Source organism: Microcaecilia unicolor, chromosome 4, assembly GCF_901765095.1.
Source record: "Microcaecilia unicolor chromosome 4, aMicUni1.1, whole genome shotgun sequence".
In the NCBI taxonomy this organism is placed as follows: Eukaryota; Metazoa; Chordata; class Amphibia; order Gymnophiona; family Siphonopidae; genus Microcaecilia; species Microcaecilia unicolor.
Genome location: NC_044034.1, coordinates 309,599,757 through 309,620,646, shown reverse-complemented (window position 1 = coordinate 309,620,646; position 20,890 = coordinate 309,599,757). Strand labels below are relative to the sequence as shown.

Here is a 20,890-nt window from a genome sequence, read left to right as displayed (position 1 = left end):
AGACCCCAAACTCTGCAGAACTGTCTGTCCAAACTGACTATTGCATTTGGTTTCATGCTCAAGGCAGTAATGAGATTTGAATGTATGGACTGCAGCCTTGAAAATTTCTTCAATTGAGGCTGACCTCAAGTAGGCTACCAATGCAGCATGGCTCTCACATTATGAGCCCTGATATGACCCTCAAGGTCAGCCCAGCCTGGGCAAAAGTGAAATAAATGCAATCTGCTAGCAAATTGGAAATGGTGAGTTTCCTAATGGCAACCCCCATCCTGTTGGGATGAAAAGAAACAAAAAGTTGGGTGAACTATAAGGCTTAGTCCGTTCCAAGTAAAAGGCCAATGCTCGCGCAGTCCAAGGTTTGCAGTGCATTCTTCACCTGGATGGGCATGAGGACGGGGGGGGGAGGGGGGGGGGAAGAATGTTGGCAAGACAAATCAAGTGGTTCAGTTTGAACTCCGACACAACCTTAGGTAGGAACTTAGGGAGTGCGCAGAGGACTACTCTGTTATGATGAAACTTCATATAAGGTGCATCTACCACTAAGGCCTGAATTCCTTGAACTACTGCTTGCATTGGTTTTACATTTTTGTTTAACAATGCTAATCTAGTACCTCTTGGAATGCTAATTCTTCTCACCTTGATAGGTAATGCAGTATGGCATATACTTTTTACTTTGACAGTGTAAAAGTGATAGGCCAGTGATTTAGAGATGATGTGGCACTGACCCTGCAAGCTGAAGTAAAAGCCACCAAAAATATGAACTTCCATGTACCAAGTTCTTCAGAAGACAGGAATCAAGTGGCTCAAAAGGAGCTTTCATCAGCTGGGTGAGAAAGACGTTGAGGTCCCATGACACAGGTCAGGGGGTTTTGTCAACAGCAAGCCTCTCACGAAGCAAACAACCAAAGGCTATCCAGAGATGGGCTTAACCTCTACACATTGACAAGCACTAACAGCACTGAAGTGAATCCGGTCTTGAGACGAGACTCGGAGAGATGCAGAAGGTATTCAAGCAGGGTCTGTGTAGGGCAAGAAACAGGATCTAGGGCCTTGCCCTCACACCAGACAGCAAACCTCCTCAATTTGAAAGAATAACATCTCTTAGTGAAAGAATAACATCTCTTAGTGAAATCTTTCCTGGAAGCCAGAAAGATTTTGGAGACACCCTCAGGAAGATGCAAGGAAGCAAATTCTAAGCTCTCAACATCCAGGACATGAGGGCCAGAGACCAGAGATTGGGATGCAGAAGAGATCCCTCGTTCTGTGTGATAAGGGTCAGAAACCACTCCCTTCTCCATGGTTCTTCAGAGGATATGTCCAAAAGAAGCGGGAACCAGATATGCTGGGGCTAGTAGGGAGCGATCAGGATCATGATCCCGTAATCTTGCTTGAGTTTCAGCAAAGTCTTCCCCACAAAAGGAATGGGATGATATGCATATAGAAGTCCTGTTCCCCAATGAAGGAGGAAGGCATCCGATGCTAGTCTGTCATGGGTCTGGAGCCTGAAACAGATCTGTTTTATGGGCAGACCAAGTATGTTGAGTGTGAAGCCCATCTAAGTGAGCTCCCCACCCTAGATGGGATGTATCTGTCATCAGCATCTTCGTGGGCTGTGGAATTTGGAATGGGAGTCCCAGATTCAAACTGGATTGAACTGTCCACAGAAAAAGGACTGAACTAGCTCTTGCAGAACTCAGATGACATCCTCTAGGATTCCTGTGGCCTGACACCACTGGGAACTAGAGTCCACTAGGCAGTTCTCATGTGAAGTCAAGCTATGGGTGTCATATGAACAATAGAGGCCATGTGGCCAAACAACCTCAACATATGCCGGGCTGTGACCTGCTGAGCTGCTTGGACTTGAGTGGTGAGGGAAACAAAACCATCTGCCCATGCCACAGGGAGAAAAGCCCGAGCCGGCCGAGTGTCTAGCAGGTTTTCAATGAACTCCAATAGATGGACAGGGAGCAGATGAGACTTGGGGTAGTTTATGAAGTGGGGCTGTCACAGCCTCTCAAGGAGGAGAGTTGAAGTCCAGGACCTTGAGAATCTTAGTCCTGGGCTCATCCTCCACTTCCAAAGAAATTGGGATAGCAACCACCATCTCCTTCACAAAAGATGGGAAGGCTCTCCAGTGGCAACTTCCTCCTTTCCTGTGAAGGGACAGAATCAGATAGGATGTCATAGAACCCCTCCTCTGAGAAGTACAGTGGATCTTCTTCTGAGTCCCATGACTTGGCTCTTCGTCAGTGTCAGCCAAGAACTCCTCATGGACGAGACAGAGACCACCTTGACTCTGGTGAAGCTTTCTCCACCGGAGGGTGTGCCAACACAGGTGGAAGTCAAGGTCAAGATCACAAGTGGAATTGGCAGAGACCTCACTACAGGCTGGTGGCTATGCAGAACTAGAGGCCTAGCTGGTGCAAGCACCCTAGATGCCGATGCACTCTGCAAGAACCCCACCAAAAGCTCAGGGTGCAAGGCCCAGAGGCACTCATCGAGGTCCAATATTGGGAAAGGCTGGGATACAAATGTAGAAGCAGGCTGCTGAATCCACGGGTTCAAAGCGGGTACACGGTCACTCCCAATGTGCAAGGGTCTCGCAGCCACATGGCCAGACACACCCGACGTCGATGTTGACACCAACATTGAGGCTTCAGACCTGGCTCCAAAAATTTTTCTCTCAAAGCATCTCTGGCAACTGTGTTGTCTTCTTCAGACAAAGACAGAGAATATAATTTGCAGAGATATGATCAGTTCCCAAACACTGCATACACCAAAAATGGTGGTATTGGACCTTCTCTGGAAAGGCACCCAAGTGCAGCACTTGAAGCCACTGGGCACCTTCGATGTCATGAAAAGAAAAACAGCCATGGCCCAATCAAATGAGTCAATGGTGCTAAAAAGAGCAAAGCACCAGGAAAAGGTGATATCAACCATAGCTGGGGTCTAAGCACGGCCTAGTGAGCGCAGTAAAAAAATAATCTAAGAAGATTCAGGGAATGAATAAAAAAACAAAACAAAAACAAAAGAAAGGCACAAAAAAAAGACCAAGGCAGAACCAGCAATGAGGAGTGGAAAAAAAAAAACCAAAAAACACATCTTCTCCTCACTGCGGAAAAAAAAGAGAACTACTGGTCCCGTGCTATCATGGTGGGTGGGCAGGCACTCATTCATGCTTTGTGGAGTGTGTCTCGTGCTCAAAGACCCGTTTAACGCTTCTTACAAGGTCTGGACCAGCAACGCAGACCTGCGTTACCCTCATGTGAGAATTATAGGTCTGCTTGCCCTCGGAGAATGAGTGGCTTCAGGAAATCTTTAAAAATATTTGTTTTGTCAGTTATACAGTGCAGTCTTTGTGCTGGGGACTTAGTTGTATTTCCTTTAAATTTTAAGTATGAACTGTATTTTTTTTTGTCCTGTCCAGTTTGAGTTTATGTTAATGACTTATTTGTTATGTATTAGATTTTCTTATTATGCCTGTGCTGTAATCTGACTGTAGAGAGCGGAATATATATTTTTACATAGATGAATGTGTGCACCGCCTATATATATATATATATGATGCACTTTTGGCATATGTGTGTATATACACGTGTGTATGCAGCATTCTAATAATTTAATCAATACATAATGTTAATACCTACTTTATGGAATTGCCAAGTGTCACAGTTTATATGGAACTTACCCCTGGGCTACACTATATTGTTTAACTTGCCAAACAAACATGTCTTAGCATGGACCAAGCACAAAAGACATCCTTTGACACCTTAAGAAATAGCACACTGTTCCTGGACGTACCCCAGCCAGTCAGGTTTTCAAGATACCCACAAAGAAAACTCACGAGAAAGATTTGAATGCAGTGGAGGCAGCGTATGTAAATTTCTCTCATGAATATTCATTGTGGGTATCCTGAAACCCTGGCTGGCTGGGGTGCCTCCAGGACCAGGTTTGGGAACCACTGCACTAAACAAAACCTATAAATATGGTAGTTTGTGGTTTGGGCCTTTCTTGGCTCAACAGTTTCCAACTGCTCTTCTGTACCTCCAGTTCAATCAGCACCATGAATCTTCATTCTCGACTACCAGGCATTCTTTCCCATCTTTTGTATCTTCTTTCAGCTTCCTAGCTCTATCCCTAGACAGCTGAAACCTCTGAAACATGGTAACATGAACTCCAAAACTGCCTACTAAGTGTCATCATTGTATGATAGCTGGTGCGTCCCTCTTTAGTGGCTGTAAACTTTACCTTCAAAATATCCTCAACCCTGACTAGCCCAAGGAGCACAGCTGAAGACCGGTAATCAAACCTAGATCATCTGCATGCCACTGTGTAGCTTGCTACAGCCATCAGGCCAGCCCTTTCATTTGTCCTTCTAAAACATCTAACAATACAGAAGAGAAACAGTTTAATCTTTCCCATTTTCAACTGAAAGTCAAGTCACCAATATTTTAATTTTATTCCAAGGGATCCAAAAGTCTGTCAAGTGATATTTTTGCAGACTTTTTGCAAACAGCAAAGACAACTGCACTCTCTTTTACAATAACCAGTAATATGAACAAGAGTTATTAGTTAAAGTGACTTACATATACAGTGGCACACCTCCATCCACAGTCAAATTTCCCCCCCTATTTAAGTCTCAAGAAGGAAACTGATTAGAAACTTTAGTAAACAAAACAGACCAAAACAGTGATAACTAAAGAACACATATTTGCCTTACTTGAGTATTTTTATTAACAGGTCTTGTACTCTTAGTTTGTGGCTTGTCTTTAAAATTTTGCTGTTTGGTGTACTTGAGCTTTGAAGTAGAAGTGTCACAGTCATGTGTCTTTTTCACAAAATCAGCACACTGCTCAGAAAACACATACATAAAGATAATACAAATTAACAAAAAACTGAATTTCAAATGAATTGATGCAAAAAGGAAACTTCTGGCAAGCCTGTCAATTCCTGTACTATTGAGGAGGAATTTTCAAACAACTTCAGAGGCATTTTTTTTTTTTTTTAACTCCAAGGATTTTATCATTTTTCAAGAGAACATACATGCACACTTGCACTGGTATTTGCACCTGCGTTTCCTGCAAATACATTTTATGGAAAATAAAAGAATATCAATTTCAAAATTCAATCTATCCCCATCACTTTCCTCCCTCGACCTCAACTAGCCCCTGGAAATGCCTGCTCAATGCAACTAAAATTTGAATGCTACTCAAATATATTGAGAGGGGGCAATTTTCATACAATCACTTAACACTGCTAAACAGCTTTTTACTCAGGCAAATCATTTTGAAAAATTGTTTTGTCTCCAACCAGTCTACACCACAAACCAAGCACTTGCAGAGACGGCCTTATCGTTTATCATTTATTTTGCTATACAGTCACTTATTGCCAGGTAAATCAGAACGGTTTGCAGAGCAAATCATACAATAAAACACAAATTTCAATCAACTCACATGACAGTCATACGTCAACACAAACCCCCTTGAAATCATCTAGGGACCTGTGTGGTCTTCCCACTAAAATGCAATAGTATTAGATGGAAAAAGATATTTGATAGAGGGTTTTCAATGCTGTAAGGAAAAGACTATGAGTTTTTCTAATCCGATTGGCTGTGGTAAAGAATTCCATAGAAAGAAAGTAAAAAGCTGATGTACGGGTTGATTCCTATCTAGCCCTAGATGGTGAGGGTAAAACAGTCTATTGTCAGTTAACGAACAAAGAGTTTGAGCAGGTGTGTAAGGAATAGTTAGAGCTGCAAGATAAGATGGGGTAGCAGTATGAAGTGCCTTATGTATCATAATAAGAACTTTAAATTTCATTAGTGTCAAGATTTAGGGAGTTCTTCAGCAATGTTCCGGCAATATTTTTATGGCGCTGTTAAGACCAGCACCAGAGTTTTGAGCATCAGGGACCTAGTCCAGTAAAATTTGGACACATCAAGGGATTAAAATGTTTACCTTATCCAGAGCATTACATTGTGTTTTCAGTTCAACTTTATTCAGCCATAATAGAAATTAAAAATTAGATAAATTGCTAACCTTGCTCTAGGGCTTCATTCATTTTATTTACATGTGATCCAATGAAGTTTTTAGGCATTAACTTCAACCATTACTATACTGATGTCATGCTATTTAATTGTTTTATCAATTTACACTATTATTCATTTCTCATTTTTAATGTATTTATAAGTCTAATTATGATATATCAGGCTTCTCCAACCTTTTCCTATCAGAGGCCACATTTTATATTTTGTAACATTTGGAAGGCCAAAACACATACACACACACGATCTTTTTGAGAACCACACACTGAGAGCAATCATTCTCTCTCTCATATACTCCCCCACTCAGAATCTCTCTCATGTAGCCACCCCCCAGCCTTATCACACTCACTTTCCCCTCACCTGGCTCCAGTGACAGAAGCTCAGCAGGATTCCAGGTATCGCAAGACTTATCGTTTATTAATGTCAGATACCACCTACCTCATAGGCAAATCGAGGTAGGTTACATACACAAAATTCCAGAAAGTAGAAAAGGAACGCCATCATTGAAACCTCAAGACCAAACCAAACTTTTAGCACCATGCGGATCAAGCTTGCATATAAGAACTGCAGCAGGGGAAGCAGAAATGGTGCTAAGCTTCTGAGGGCCAGGTAAAAACTGTTGCCAGCCAGGTTTTGGCCCATGGGGCAAAGGTTGGACAAGCTTGTTATATATCATTCATATTGTTTCATGGTTTTTGCATGTTTATATAATTTTAAGTTAAAAGACATTTGAGTTTACATTATTTGCATATATTCTTTTTCTATTTCATTTATGTATTGGCTGTTCCTTCATTGATTTTGTGACTCTTGATACAGGCATCATTGCCAAAACACAACTGCATTGAGTCCTTCTGTTTTGTGCCATGGACTATTGTAGATGAACATAGGATTTATTAAAGATCTTTTTTTTAATAAACAGATTTAACTTCCTTTGATTATATTCCTCACTTTTTCACCTTCCTGTTTTCATCATAAGGACTGCATCCTTCTTTTTTCTGCATATTCTGTGATACAACCCCTCCCATCACTGAGTTAAATGATGGGTCCAAAGATAAATCTAAATACTCAGATCAAAGATGCATTGTACAGCAGAGATAGCAGACCCAGCGCAAAATCAGCACCTACTGTTGCCCAAGATACTTTGCAAAAGTAATACATTACCGTAAAAAGTAATATATTACAGCTACTAGTTACTTGTTTAATAAAAGTAATGATAAGTTACTGTGACTGCTTTGCACCACAGCTCTGACCCTCCTCATAACGGTGCATTAGATCAGAATAGAAGACTACTACACATTGTTACGCTATATAGGAGCATTAAGAATTGTGGACCAGCGCATGACTGCATTTTTCTGGCATCTTTTATGATGATTCTCTTGAGACCCCTGATGCAGGCATGTGTTTATGCTGAAACACAGCTGTTGTCAGATCATATAATTGATGCTGGCAATAAAGAATACTTGGTTTCTATTTCTATTGTAGACTCCAATTTTTGTTTCTTCTATCTTGGAATAGGTTCACCACCCATATCTATTCTTCTGGCACCTGATCACTGAGTGGCTAACCTAGAATTCTTCTGAGGAAGCCTTAATCAGCCAATTGTCTAAGCAGATAAATGCAAATGTCCTCCTTGCACAAAAAGACAACTACAAAACTATTTTGGTTGCACCAAAAAAAGGCAGCATAACAAATCCATAACCCTTTACCAAAACCTTGGCAAAGATCCTTGAGGCTTTGGCCAGCCCGAAGAGCCTTGAATTGAAAATGACTACTGAGTACACAGAATAGCAGGAATCTGTTTGCATTCTTTGATAGGGATGAGAAAGCACACCTCGGTCATATCAGGGAAAAAGAGGAACTCCCTTTTTCTGACTGCCAATATCATGCAATACAAAAGTCTCCATTAAAAAATGAAGTCCTCACAGGGACCACCCTGAGGTCCAAATGGGGCAGAAGGATCCCTCCATTCGGGACCCACTAAGTAAATAAATTACTCCCCCAGCCCCGCTCTTCTAATGGAACCAGCTCAACTGAACCCATGTTAGGAGCTGCTACAAGGTTTCAGCCATCACCACCCTCTTGGGTGCCAAGCCACAATACCAAACAGATGTCAGAAAGGGGCACTGCCAATTCCCAGATGTACCCAAGACAAATCACCTTGAACAGTGAATGATCTGAAGTGATCTGGAGCCACCCTGGGTAGAACAAATGGAGACAACCCTCATCTGGACCACCATGTAGAAGGCCCCTGTGACTCATTGGGTTTCTCTGGCTCCTGTGGAGGCAGACTTCCAGGCTCCAAAAAAGAGCTAATTCTACTGAAACCTGTCTGACCTGTAGATGAAGAATGAACACTTTCAACACAGCCTTGCTTCCGCCAGACCTTTATATGAGCTTGACTGCTCAATCCCTTCGTTGAAGACCAAGATCTTTCAGCAGCCTACAAAGTCTGGCATCGCCCACATCCTTGATCAACTTTTCTAGATCCTCCCTGAAAGAAGCCTACTTTCAAAGAGGAGCTCACGGCATGGAGATCAGACCAGTTACAGAGCTACAACCACCAGCAAGTCACGATTACAGTCTGATGCAGATTACTTCCAAGACAATAGTCTCTGTCAAGTATCCATCAAGAAAGCTGCTGCTGACTCCAGCTCGACTATCCTGGGACTCTGCAGCAGTTGAGTCCACCAAGGCAAGGAATGGGCAATATATCCCTCCTCCTCCGCAGGTTGCTGCCTTCAATAAGGAGACATGATTCTCACTAGAGATGGGAACAATCCGAAGATATTCCCATGGAACAGCGAAGATACTTACCTGTAGCAGGTATTCTCCAAGGACAGCAAGCTGATAATCCTCACAAGTGGGTCGGTGATTCCCGCTGGCCCGGGAACCGGCATTTGAAATAGCAAAAAAGGTTTGCTGGAGCCTTCTGAGCGCGCCGCACATCCAACTGCGCATGCACTGAGTGCCTTCACACCTGCTGCGCTACTCAGTTAAGTAAAGAGTAAAAAAAGAGAGATAGAGGAGACAACTCCAAGGGAAGGTGGGTGGGTTTGTGAGGATTATCAGTCTGCTGTCCTCGAAGAATACCTGCTACAGGTAAGTATCTTCGCTTTCTCCGAAGACAAACAAGCTAAATAATCCTCACAAGTGGGGTATCCCTAGCATCCAGGCTCACTCAAAACAACAATCATTAATCAATTGGCCGTGTAACGGCGAGGACGTAACATAGATTAAACTGAAACTATATACAAACAGAGTGCAGCCTGGAACAGAACAAAACGGGCCTAGGAAGGTGGAGTTAGATTCTAAATCCCAAACAGATTTTGCAGCACTGATTGCCCAAACCAGCTGTCACGTATCCCACTCAAGGCAGTAGTGAGATGTGAATGTATGGACTGAAGACCACATTGCAGCCTTGCAAATCTCTTCAATGGAGGCTAAGTAAGCCACCGACACAGCGATGGCTCTGACATTGTGAGCCGTGACATGGACCTCCAGAGTCAGCCCAGCTTGGGCACAAGAGTAGGAAATGCAATCCGCTAGCCAACTGGAAATTGTGCGTTTACCAATGGGACTCCCCTCCTGTTGGGATGAAAAGCAACAAACAAATGTGTGGACTATCTGAAGAGCTTCATCCGCTACATGTAAAAGGAAAATGCTTTCTTGCAGTTCAAGGTGTGCAAGCTGCTTTCACCAGGGTGGGCATGGGGACAGGGAAAAAATGTTGGCAAGACAATCGACTGGTTCAGATGGAACTCCGACACCACCTTCGGCAGGAACTTAGGGTGCGTGCGGAGGACTACTCTGTTGTGATGAAACTTAGTATAAGGTGCATCCACTACTAAGGCCTGAAGCTTACTGACCCTACGAGCTGAAGTAACAGCCACCAAGAAAACGACTTTCCAGGTCAAGTACTTCAGAAGGTAGGAATTCAGTGGCTCAAAAGGATCTTTCATCAGCTGGGTGAGAACAACCTTGAGATCCCATGACACTGGCAGAGGTTTGACAGGGGGCTTTGACAAAAGCAAACCTCTCATAAAGCGAACCACTAGAGGTTGTCCAGAGATAGACTTACCTTCTACACGTTGATGATAAGCACCAATTGCACTGAGGTGAACCTTTACGGAGCTGGTCTTGAGACCAAACTCAGATAAGTGCAGGGTCTGTGTGGGATAAGAGAGGGGATCTGTGGCCTTGCTGTCACACCAGACGGAAAACCTCCTCCATTTAAAAGAATATTCTTAGTGAAATCTTTCTTGGAAGCAAGCAAGACCTAGGAGACCACTTTCCGAAAGACCTAAGGAAGTGAACTCTAGGCTCTCAACATCCAGGTCGTGAGAGCCAGAGTCTGGAGGATGGGATGCAGAAGCGACCCCTCGTTCTGAGGGTCAGAAAACACTCCAATCTTCACGGTTCTTCGGAGGACAATTCCAGAAGAAGAGGGAACCAAATCTGACGCAGCCAGAATGGCGCAATCAGGATCATAGTTCCGCGGTCTTGCCAGAGTTTCAGCAAAGTCTTCCCCACCAGAGATATGGGAGAATATGCATACAGAAGGCCTGTTCCCCAACGTAAGAGAAAGGCATCTGACGCTAGTCTGCCATGGCTCCCTAGGTGTGAAGCCCATCTACAAGAGCTTCCCACCCTAGGAGAGATGCATCCGTCGTCAGCACATTCTGCGGTTGAGGAATTTGGAATGGACGTCCCATGGTCAAATTGGATTGAATCATCCATAATTGAAGAGAATGTGCAAAGTCAGTGGACGCATGGATGACATCATCTAGATTCCCCGTGGCCAGATACCACGGAAAAGCTAGGGTCCATTGAGCAGATCTCATGTGCAGAAGGGCCATGGGCGTAGCATGAACTGTGAAGGCCTTGTGCCCCAAGAGTCTCAACATCTGCCGAGTTGTGACTTGCTGTGATGCTCGAACCTTGGACACTAGGGACAGAAGGTTGTCTGCCCACGCCTCACAAAGATTCTCTTAATGAGCAATGCTCCAATGAACTCCAATTTCTGAACCAGAGTGAGATGGGACTTGGGGTAATTTATTACAAACCGCAGTAGTTTCAGCACCTGAATAGTCTTCCGCATGGACCCCCCCGAGCAAGGTCATCCGAGGTGCTCTTCACAAGCCAATCATCGAGAAAAAGAAACACATGCACTCCCACCCTGCGTAGCGACAATGCAACTACCGCCAGGCATTTTGTGAACACTCTGGGAGCTGATGCTAGGCCAAAGGGCAGCACGTGGTACTGGAAGTACTGCATTCCCAGCCGAAATCGAAGATACTTCCTGTGAGCTGGAAGTATCGGGATGTGTATATATACATCGTTCAAATTGAGAGAGCATAGCTGCCTGTGGTGCAGGAAAGGAAACCAGACTGCTGGGACACCAACACGTCGGCACCTCTTGTATGGAGGGGAAGCATTGACGCTTCTCAAGTGCTGATGTACTCGGCGCCCCCGGCACCATGTGTTGAGGGAGAACGGTGTCGGTGCTTCTTAGCCTTAGCTCTATGCACCTCACTGAGGCTCCTCGGAATGAGTATCAGTGCCTGAGATGGTCCAGTAGCCACTTGGAGTCTTCAATGACATGGAAGGGAAGACTGCCCTAGCCAAATCAAAAAACGTGATTGTACTGCAAAATAAAGCACAAAAAGGAGAAAACCCGGCCAAGCAGCCTAAGGACGGCCGCGACTAAAAATAAAAGGAAACGTGACACGTGTCAACAGAAAACCGAAGCAATAAAGGAAACTTGGCGCGGATCGCAAACCCACTTATGAGGATTATTCAGCTTGCTTGCCCTTGGAAAATGCCTTCTACATCTATAGAAAACTCTGTAAGGATAAATTCTGGATCTAAAAACCTTTCAGGCCACTTTGAGAAATATTGGGAGCCTGGAAACAAACATGGCAATGTGTGTGCAGCTTCAGACTCTGAATGTGAAGTAGATGATAAGAAAACAAAAAGATTTTGAGAAGAAAGAGTCTCTCTCTGCACCGCAATTACACCAATCAACTAAGAAGGCATTGCGATTCAGTGTTCATACTCGACATTTTATAAGCCCTTGCAATACCATTTAAAAATAATAATTATTTTATCTATATCTATCTATAAACAGCTTTTTGTAGGAACAATGTGGCCATTCTGCCAGGTGTAGTGATACAGAAGAATTATCTGCTACAATGACCAGTACTGGGAGTTGATGACATCAGAAGTTGGGCTATCAACTGTTATGCAGAAGAATCCTGAAGATCAGGCAATGATGAACAATCCTAAGCTGGAACAGAACTAGTAGCATAAAAGAACTTATGCTACATCTGTTCTGTGCTGGATTTGCCTTATGAAGATTGTGCTGTGTGCTGCATCCTGGCTTGAGGCAGTGGCTTGCGCTGGAAACAGCTATACAGCTTTGTACTTGGAAGAAACTCTCTCTCAAGTGTCTTGGTTTCATAGATGAGGCCTTCAGGCCCATGCAAGCACTCAAAATATAGGTGCACTTTAGCTTTGAAAACATCTAAGAGGCTACATACTAGTTTTAGTAATAATTGGCAGTCATCCTTGTTAGCTAGATTTTTAAGATTACTGTGCCAGGAGGTAGAAGGCAGCTCCATTAAAGTGTCTGTGTTCAAATGCAGAGTCCTCCAATCTCTGCACAGAGGAAGCACAGGCAGTTAAGGTGATCCTTTTGGGCTCATATTAGACATTCAACAATGTTTACATTATGCTTGGTTATGTTCAGAGACCAGGTAGATGACTGGAATACACATTAAAACTCTAGATCTTTGGGTCACGTGGAGGGGCATAATCGAACGGGGACGACCATCTCTAAGGGCGCACATCTCTAAGGACGTCCCGGTGATGGGGCGGGGCAACCCGTATTATCGAAACAAGATGGGCGTTCATCTTTCGTTTCGATAATACGGTGGGGGACGCCCAAATCTCAACATTTAGGTCGACCTTAGAGATGGTCTTCCCCGGTTTTCGGCGATAATGGAAACCGAGGATGCCCATCTCAAAAACGACCAAATCCAAGGCATTTGGTCATGGGAGGAGCTAGCATTCGTAGTGCACTGGTCCCCCTCACATACCAGAACACCAACCGGGCACCCTAGGGGGCACTGCAGTGGATTTCACAAATTGCTCCCAGGTGCATAGCTCCCTTATCTTCGGTACTGAGCCCCCCAACCCCCCCCCCCAAAAAAAAACCACTCCCCACCACTACCATAGCCCTAAGGGGTGAAGGAGGGCACCTACATGTGGGTACAGTGGGTTTTGAAGGGCTCACATTTACCATCACAAGTGTAACAGGTAGAGGGGGATGGGCCTCGGTCCGCCTGCCTGAAGTGCACTGCACCCACTAAAACTGCTCCAGGGACCTGCATACTGCTGTCATGGAGCTGGGTATGACATTTGAGGCTGGCAAAAAAATTAAAAATAATAAAAAAAACATTTAGGGTGGGAGGGGGTTGGTGACCACTGGGGAAGTAAGGGGAGGTCATCCCCGATTCTCTCTGGTCGTCATCTGGTCAGTTTGGGCACCTTTTTGAGGCTTGGATGTGAAAACAAATGGACCAAGTAAAGTCGACCAAATGCTCATCAGGGACACCCTTCTTTTTTCCCCATTATCGGCCGAGGACGCCCATCTCTTAAGTATGCCCCAGTCTCGCCTTCGCTATGCCTACGACACACCCCCGTGAGCTCTGGTCATCCCCATGACAGACTGCAGTTGAAGGCACCCAAAATCGGCTTTCGATTATGCCGATTTGGGCGACCCTGAGAGGACGCCCATCTCCCGATTTGTGTTCAAAGATGGGCGCCCTTCTCTTTCGAAAATAAGCCTGATAGTGGGTTAAAGGTGTATGGTGCGCTGAAGAAATTAAGCAAAGTAATTAAAAAAAATAAATAAATAAAATAGAGGAAGACAGAAACGGAAACCTCTTGCAAATATCAGGAGAGTTTTCTTTTCACATTCATTCCACGCTGGGGGGGGGGGGGGGGGGACGGGACGGGACCCTGAGGAGGTGAGGAAACTGCTGTATATGTGGGAAGGGTTGTGCTCAGAATTTTACACCAAGTTCTGAGCTTTAGGAGAGCTGTTCCATCCTGGACACATGATATCATCAACCATCTGTCTGCTGAACTCAGTGCTGCTTGTTAACCGAGAACTGCATTTTTTTTTCATACATTTTTATTTTTGTTGAATTTGTATTTATTTATCCTTGACATGGGCGTAGTTTCGAGGGGGGGGAGGGGCACTGTCCCCCCCCAAAATGCAGGGCTGGCGCAACCCGGCTGCAGGCAGCTCTCGGTCCCTCTTTCCCGCCCTCAGGTACCCGACAGCCCTCCTCTCCGCTCCTGCCGTTTCTTTGTATTTTAACTCGCAGTGACAGCACTGAAAGCAGCACAGAGGTCTCGCCTCCAGCCTTTCCCTTCCCAGTGTCCTACCTTCCTTTGATGATGTATTTCCTGTTTTAGCGAGGGCAGGACAGAGAGGGAAGGAAAAGGCTAGAGGCGAGCTCACTGTGCTATTTTCAGTGCTGCCGCAGCGACTTAAAAGGTTTAAACACAGGGAGGGCAGGAACATAGAGGAGGGCTGTCGGGGAGCTGAGGGCGGGCAGGTGGGGCTAGGTTGGAACTCAAACTCGGGGAGTGAAAAGGGGGAGCTGGGGAAGTCACTGGACATGGGAGGGGAGAGTGGGGGGTCTAAGGAGAATCATTGGAGATGGATAGGGGAGGGCAGGGGCAGAGAAGAATCACTGGACATGGAGGGGAGGGGCAGAGAAGAATTGCTGGACATGGATGGAGGAGGGGGGGAGACATTTGCTGGCTATGGATGGTTGGAGGAGTCGGCAGGAGAGAATGGAGAGTTGATGGACATGGATGGATGAAGGGTGGGAAGACAGGAAGGAGATGCACATGAATGGAGGGGAGGGAAGAGAGGAGAAATGCTGGACATGGATGGAATGGAGGGCAGGGAAGAGAGGAGAAATATTGGTCAAGGATGGAGGGAAGGAAAGACAAAGGAAGGAGATGCACACGGATGGAGAAGGGAGAGAGGAGAAATGCTGGACATGGATGGAATGGAGGGCAGGGAACAGAGGAGAAATATTGGTCAAGGATGGAGGGAAGGAAAGACAAAGGAAGGAGATGCACACGGATGGAGGAGAAGGGAGAGAGGAGAAATGCTGGACATGGATGGAAGGGAGGGAAGACAGAGGAAGTAGATGCACATAGATGGAGGGGAAGGGAGTGAGGAGAAATGTTGGATATGGATGGAGGGGAAAATGCTGAATTTAAGGGCTAGATCACAACACTTTGAGAGCAGATGCTGAAACTGGAGGAAGGATAGAAACAGGACTACAGATGGTAGAAAGGATGTATAAGTACACAGGAGGATTGTGGACATGGTGAGTGAAAAAATATCAAATGGAAAGAAGACTGCATAAAACAGAAGACACTGGGACCAAACAGAATAGAAAAACTAAATGATCAGACCTCAAAAGGTAGAAAAAAAGTATTTTATTCAGAATTTATTAATTGAAATATGTCAGCTTTTGGAAATGTGCATCTGTGATATTTTGCCTGTAAGTTTCAGTTTCTCTGATATTGCTGCATGCCGAGTCTCACTTCTTGAGGTAACTTTCCAGTTCAGTATTTTGCCTTCATATTTTTTGATTTCTAGTTCCTTGTGTCATATCTGTTGTGCCATGCGTTTTTCATGTGTGATCAAGGTGCAGTATTCTGCTAGTGTGTAGTGTTTGCAGCCCTTTTTGTTTTGTTTTTTTCACGAGGTAGTGTATTGGTGTTTTAGAGCCTGGTGTAATTACAGTGCTGCCTTTCCACGCATAAGGTTTTATCTCGTCCTGTCCTTGGAATTAGTGCTATTATAGTTTGGTAAGGTTATGAGTGTGTTTTTGCTCATGTATAGCGTTTTGCAGTGGACAGATTGTGTGTTGGCCTTACTGAGGTGGCACCAAAACATCAGAAAAGATTTTAGAGTCTAAATCATGACACACTACCTCGAAGGAGCTACATATAGAGCCTATGCATTTCTAAGGTCAACACTGGTATGGTATGGGAAAGGGGGTGGGGAAAATACTACTGGAGAGGATGAGGGAGTGCTGGGTAAGGAGGAAAGAAGGGAGAAAGAGCTGGCTTTTTTGGGAATAATCATAATGAATATGTATCTCATACATATTCATTATGGTTATTCCCAAAAGCCAGCTTTTTCTCCCTTCCTTCATATTAGCATATTCATTTGTATAAATATATATGCAAATGAATATGCTAATATGCCCTGCCTCATGCTCCCCCCGCCCCCAAAATGAAACAAACTACACCCATGATCTTTGATTATATAGTAATTCATTTTGAGTATCAGTTGAAATGAGTCCTGGAATAAGAGACAAAAAAAAGTTGTTCAGCAGCACTGTCACAATTACTCTCTAAAATCCTGCCTAAAAATTGGGTGATATTTTAAAGAGGAAGCATCCTAGCAATTTATTTTACATACATTGTGCAATATCTAACACAACTGCAAACCATTTCATATTTCAGCCTGGCTCAATAACTATTATTGAGGAAAACACAGCTAGCATTACCAGTACTCTGTCCCTTATGTTGCGTCAAACTTGGAAGTACTGAGTGAAAGGATTATGGAAGTTCAGGGCTAAAATGGTTGCTTCCCCGTCAGCACGGCATAGCTCAGTACATTTTGTTAAACAATGATTATCAGAAAAACTAAAAATATTAAAGATATCTAAATCAAAAACGATTAGTAAGTCTCTGAATTCATACAATCCCCTGAATTTAATTTTGTGGAGACCAGCTTTATTTATTGATAATTCATATCAATCAACTTTTTATACTTTATAAATTCCACTATAAGTAATAGGATAACACTCAAACTGGTAACAATTTGAATTGCTGTCAGGTTGGCTAAATATGATAGCCCCAGATTGGAACAGTATATGGGGAGGGCAGGGGACTTACTTTTTTCTTTGTAGAAGACCGTGTTGTTCTGATGTTGGTAAGGGAAGTCTCTTCAAATGTGGTATCTGAAGCCGATGGAACAGCTCCTTCAGTTTAAAACAAACAGCAAATACAGTTTTACTGTTAGATATATGATTCACATTACACTCAGTGTACTGTGCACTGTATACAACAAGTTTCAGAACTATAGTAGCTTTCAATACAGTAAAAGTAAATCTGTTCAGCTGTAGTTCCAACAGTTCTCTTTTTTTTTGGGGGGGGGGGGGGGGGGGGAGGGGGAGGTAGAAAGGATTAGACTATCAAACCCTAATTTCTTCCTTTTAGTTAACAGTGTTATACTGGTTATCCCCTTGCTAAAAGTCATAGGCAACTAGTAAAAGCCGCCCTTATAGATGTCATTATCCTGCTTATTGGTAAAGTCAAGCACACTACTGCAACATGCTGGTCAGTGCCACATCATCTCTAAATCACTGGCCTATCACTTTTACACTGTCAAAGTAAAAAGTATATGCCATACTGCATTACCTATCAAGGTAAGAAGAATTAGCATTCCAAGAGGTCCTAGTTTAGCACTGTTAAACAAATGTAAAACCAATGCAAGCAGTATGAACTGAAAAATTTACAATTTCTGTAACTTATTCTACCCAAGAAGTTTTACACACCATTAGTTCAAGGAATTGTAACAAATCTTGATAAATCAACTCCAACTCCAGCCACTTCTGAACATTCATTCACAAATATTTCCCAGTATCTTGCTAGAGATCATTAGGAAAAGACTCTAGATGTTGTAGTGACAGATGCAATACTATGTTCATGTCTGTACAACAGCAGATTCCATATTTCTGATATTACCTATGTTAGGCTTGAATAAGGTTTGGCATTATGTGAATTTAAAAAAAAATCCAAACTGGTCCTATACATGCTGGAACAAAATGTTTACCTCACAATACACATATTACATCACATCACATACAAGGACAGTAAAACTTTGAAGGTTGAAATTGTTTTGCTATTCAGATAAGTTATACTTTACCTTCTAGACTTTGTACACCAAACTTTGTATTTATTTTTGAAAGATTTATTTTGTAAACGCTAGAAAAATAACATTTTAAGGGACTATATCAAGGTAGCTGACAATTTTCTCAGTATTCCCTTACTCCCATTATTGCAGATATCACAATGAATGTTACAGATATTTAAACAAAATGTAGTACTAAACAAAAGGGAACCTTGAGTAAACACAACAGTTTTTAGCCTATTGTGTCATTAAAGGAACAAAAGTTGAGTCTGACGTCGGTGCCAGGGAAAATGGTAGAGGCTATTATTAAAAACAAAATTACAGAGCACATCCAAGGACATGGATTACTGAGACCGAGTCAGCACGGCTTTTGTGTGGGGAAATCTTGCCTGACCAATTTACTTCAATTCTTTGAAGGAGTAAACAAACATGTGGACAAAGGGGAGCCGGTTGATATTGTGTATCTGAATTTTCAAAAGGCTACAGAGGAAATTGGAGGGTCATGGGATAGGAGGAAATGTCCTATTGTGGATTAAAAACTGGTTGAAGGATAGGAAACAGAGAGTGAGGTTAAATGGGCTGTATTCACAATAAAGAAGGTCAGTTAGTGGGGTTCCTCAGGGGTCTGTGCTAGGACCGCTGCTTTTTAATATATTTATAAATGATTTAGAGATGGGAGTAACTAGCGAGGTAATTAAATTTGCTGATGACACAAAGTTATTCAAAGTCATTAACTCGCGACAGGATTGTGAAAAATTACAGAAGGACCTTACGAGACTGGGCGGCTAGATGGCAGATGATGTTTAATGTGAGCAAGTGCAAGGTGATGCATGTGGGAAAAAAGAACCCGAATTATAGCTATGTCATGCAAGGTTCCACGTTAGGAGTTACAGAGCAAGAAAGGGATCTGGGTGTAGTCGTCGATAATACACTGAAACCTTCTGCTCAGTATGCTGCTGCGGCTCGGAAAGTGAATAGAATGTTGGGTATTATTAGGAAAGGTAAGGAAAACAGGTGTGAGGATGTTATAATGCCGTTATATCGCTGCATGGTGCGACCGCACCTTGAGTATTGTGTTCAATTCTGGTCGCCTCATCTCAAGAAAAATATAGTAGAATTGGAAAAGGTGCAGCGAAGGGCGACTAAAATGATAGCGGGGATTGACGACTTCCCTATGAAGAAAGACTAAGGAGGCTAGGGCTTTTCAGCTTGGAGAAGAGATGGCTGAGGGAAGACATGATAGAGGTATATAAAATAATGAGTGGAGTGGAACAGGTGAATGTGAAACGTCTGTTCACGCTTTCCAAAAATATTAGGACTAGGGGGCATGCGATGAAACTACAGTGTAGTAAATTTAAAACAAATCGGAGAAAATATTTCTTCACCCAACGCGTAAACTCTGGAATTCGTTGCTGGAGAACTTGGTGAAGGCGGTTAGCTTGGCAGAGTTTAAAAAGGGGTTAGACGGTTTCCTAAAGGACAAGTCCATAAACCGCTACTAAATGGACTTGGGAAAAATCCAAAATTCCAGCAATAACATGTATAGAATGTTTGTACGTTTGGGAAGCTTGCCAGGTGCCCTTGGCCTGGATTGGCCGCTGTCGTGGATAGGATGCTGGGCTCGATGGACCCTTGGGTCTTTTCCTAGTGTGGCATTACTTATGTACTCGAATCACTCATAAGAAAAATAACTGTCCCCTAAACTTAATAACTGGTTGCACCACCTTTAGCAACAATAATTGCAACAAAAAGCTTCCTATAGTTTGCTGTTGAGTAGTGAAGGAGATTGTGAGCCCTCTAGGGCAGTGATGGCGAACCTATGGCACGCGTGCCAGAGAGGGCACTCAGAGCCCTCTCCTTTGGCACGCGCGCCGTCAGTGGTCTGCTCCGCCCACTCTCCCTTCCTCCCTCTTCCATAGGCGGGACCAGAGCTTCACAGACACAAGCGAAGACTGAAGGCGCGCCGAGCGAAGACCACGCATTTCGCTGCAGCTGCTGACGCCTTTTCAATTTCAGAGGAGGAGGGCGAGCGCTGGTGCTGAGAGGTGCTGGGAGGGCGGGCGGGCGGCCTGGTGGCTTTTCGTTAGTTGGAAGAGGGAGGTAGAGCGGGCGGCCTGGTGCCTCGTTGGTTGGAAGAGGGAGGGAGGCAGGCAGGCCTGGTGCTGGGTGGGTGGGAGGGAGGCTTAGTGCCGCTGGGTGCTGGGTGGGTGGGAGGCCTAATGCTGGGTGCTACTGGGTGGTGCTGGGAGGGAGGCACGCAGGCAGGCCTGGTGCTGGGAGGGAGGCAGGCCTGGTGCTGGGTGGGAGGCCTGATGCTGGGTGCTACTGGGTGCTGGGAGGGAGGGAGGCCCGATGCTGGGTGGGTGGTGCTGGGAGGGAGGCAGGCAGGCCTGGTGCTGGGAGGGAGGCAGGCCTGGTGCTAGGAGGGTGGGAGGGAGGCCTGGTGCTGGGAGGGAGGGAGGCCTGGTGCTGGGTGGGAGGGAGGCTTGGTGCTACTGGGTGGTGGGAGGGAGGCCTGGTGCTGGGAGGGAGGCCTGGTGCTGGTTGCTACTGGGTGCTGGGAGGGAGGCAGGCCTGGTGCTGGGTGCTACTGGGTGCTGAGTGGGAGGACGGCCTGGTGCTGGGAGGACGGGTGGGAGGGCATGGAGGAGAGGAGGGTGGCTGGACATGGATGGAGGACAAGAAATGAAGAAGAAAGGAGGAAAGTAAAGAAATGGAAAGGAAACCCTGGAAATGGAGTTAAGAGAGCAGCAGAATCAGAGACAACAAAGGTAGAAAAAAATCATTTTATTTTCATTTTAGTGTTTGGAATATGTCCGATTTGAGAA

General features: G+C 44.3%; 1 protein-coding gene across 1 annotated transcript in view; it reads right to left on the bottom strand.

Annotated features, from left to right (window-relative positions):
* The window catches only part of CDCA2 (cell division cycle associated 2), a 254,447-nt gene that overhangs the window by 37,798 nt on the left and 195,759 nt on the right, over window positions 1-20,890 (bottom strand). The window contains exons 13-14 of the mRNA XM_030201830.1: window positions 17,045-17,130; window positions 4,721-4,849 (exon numbers count right to left, since the gene is read on the bottom strand). Coding sequence (XP_030057690.1) covers window positions 4,721-4,849; window positions 17,045-17,130 — 215 coding nt within the window. The remainder of the gene's footprint in view (window positions 1-4,720; window positions 4,850-17,044; window positions 17,131-20,890) is intronic.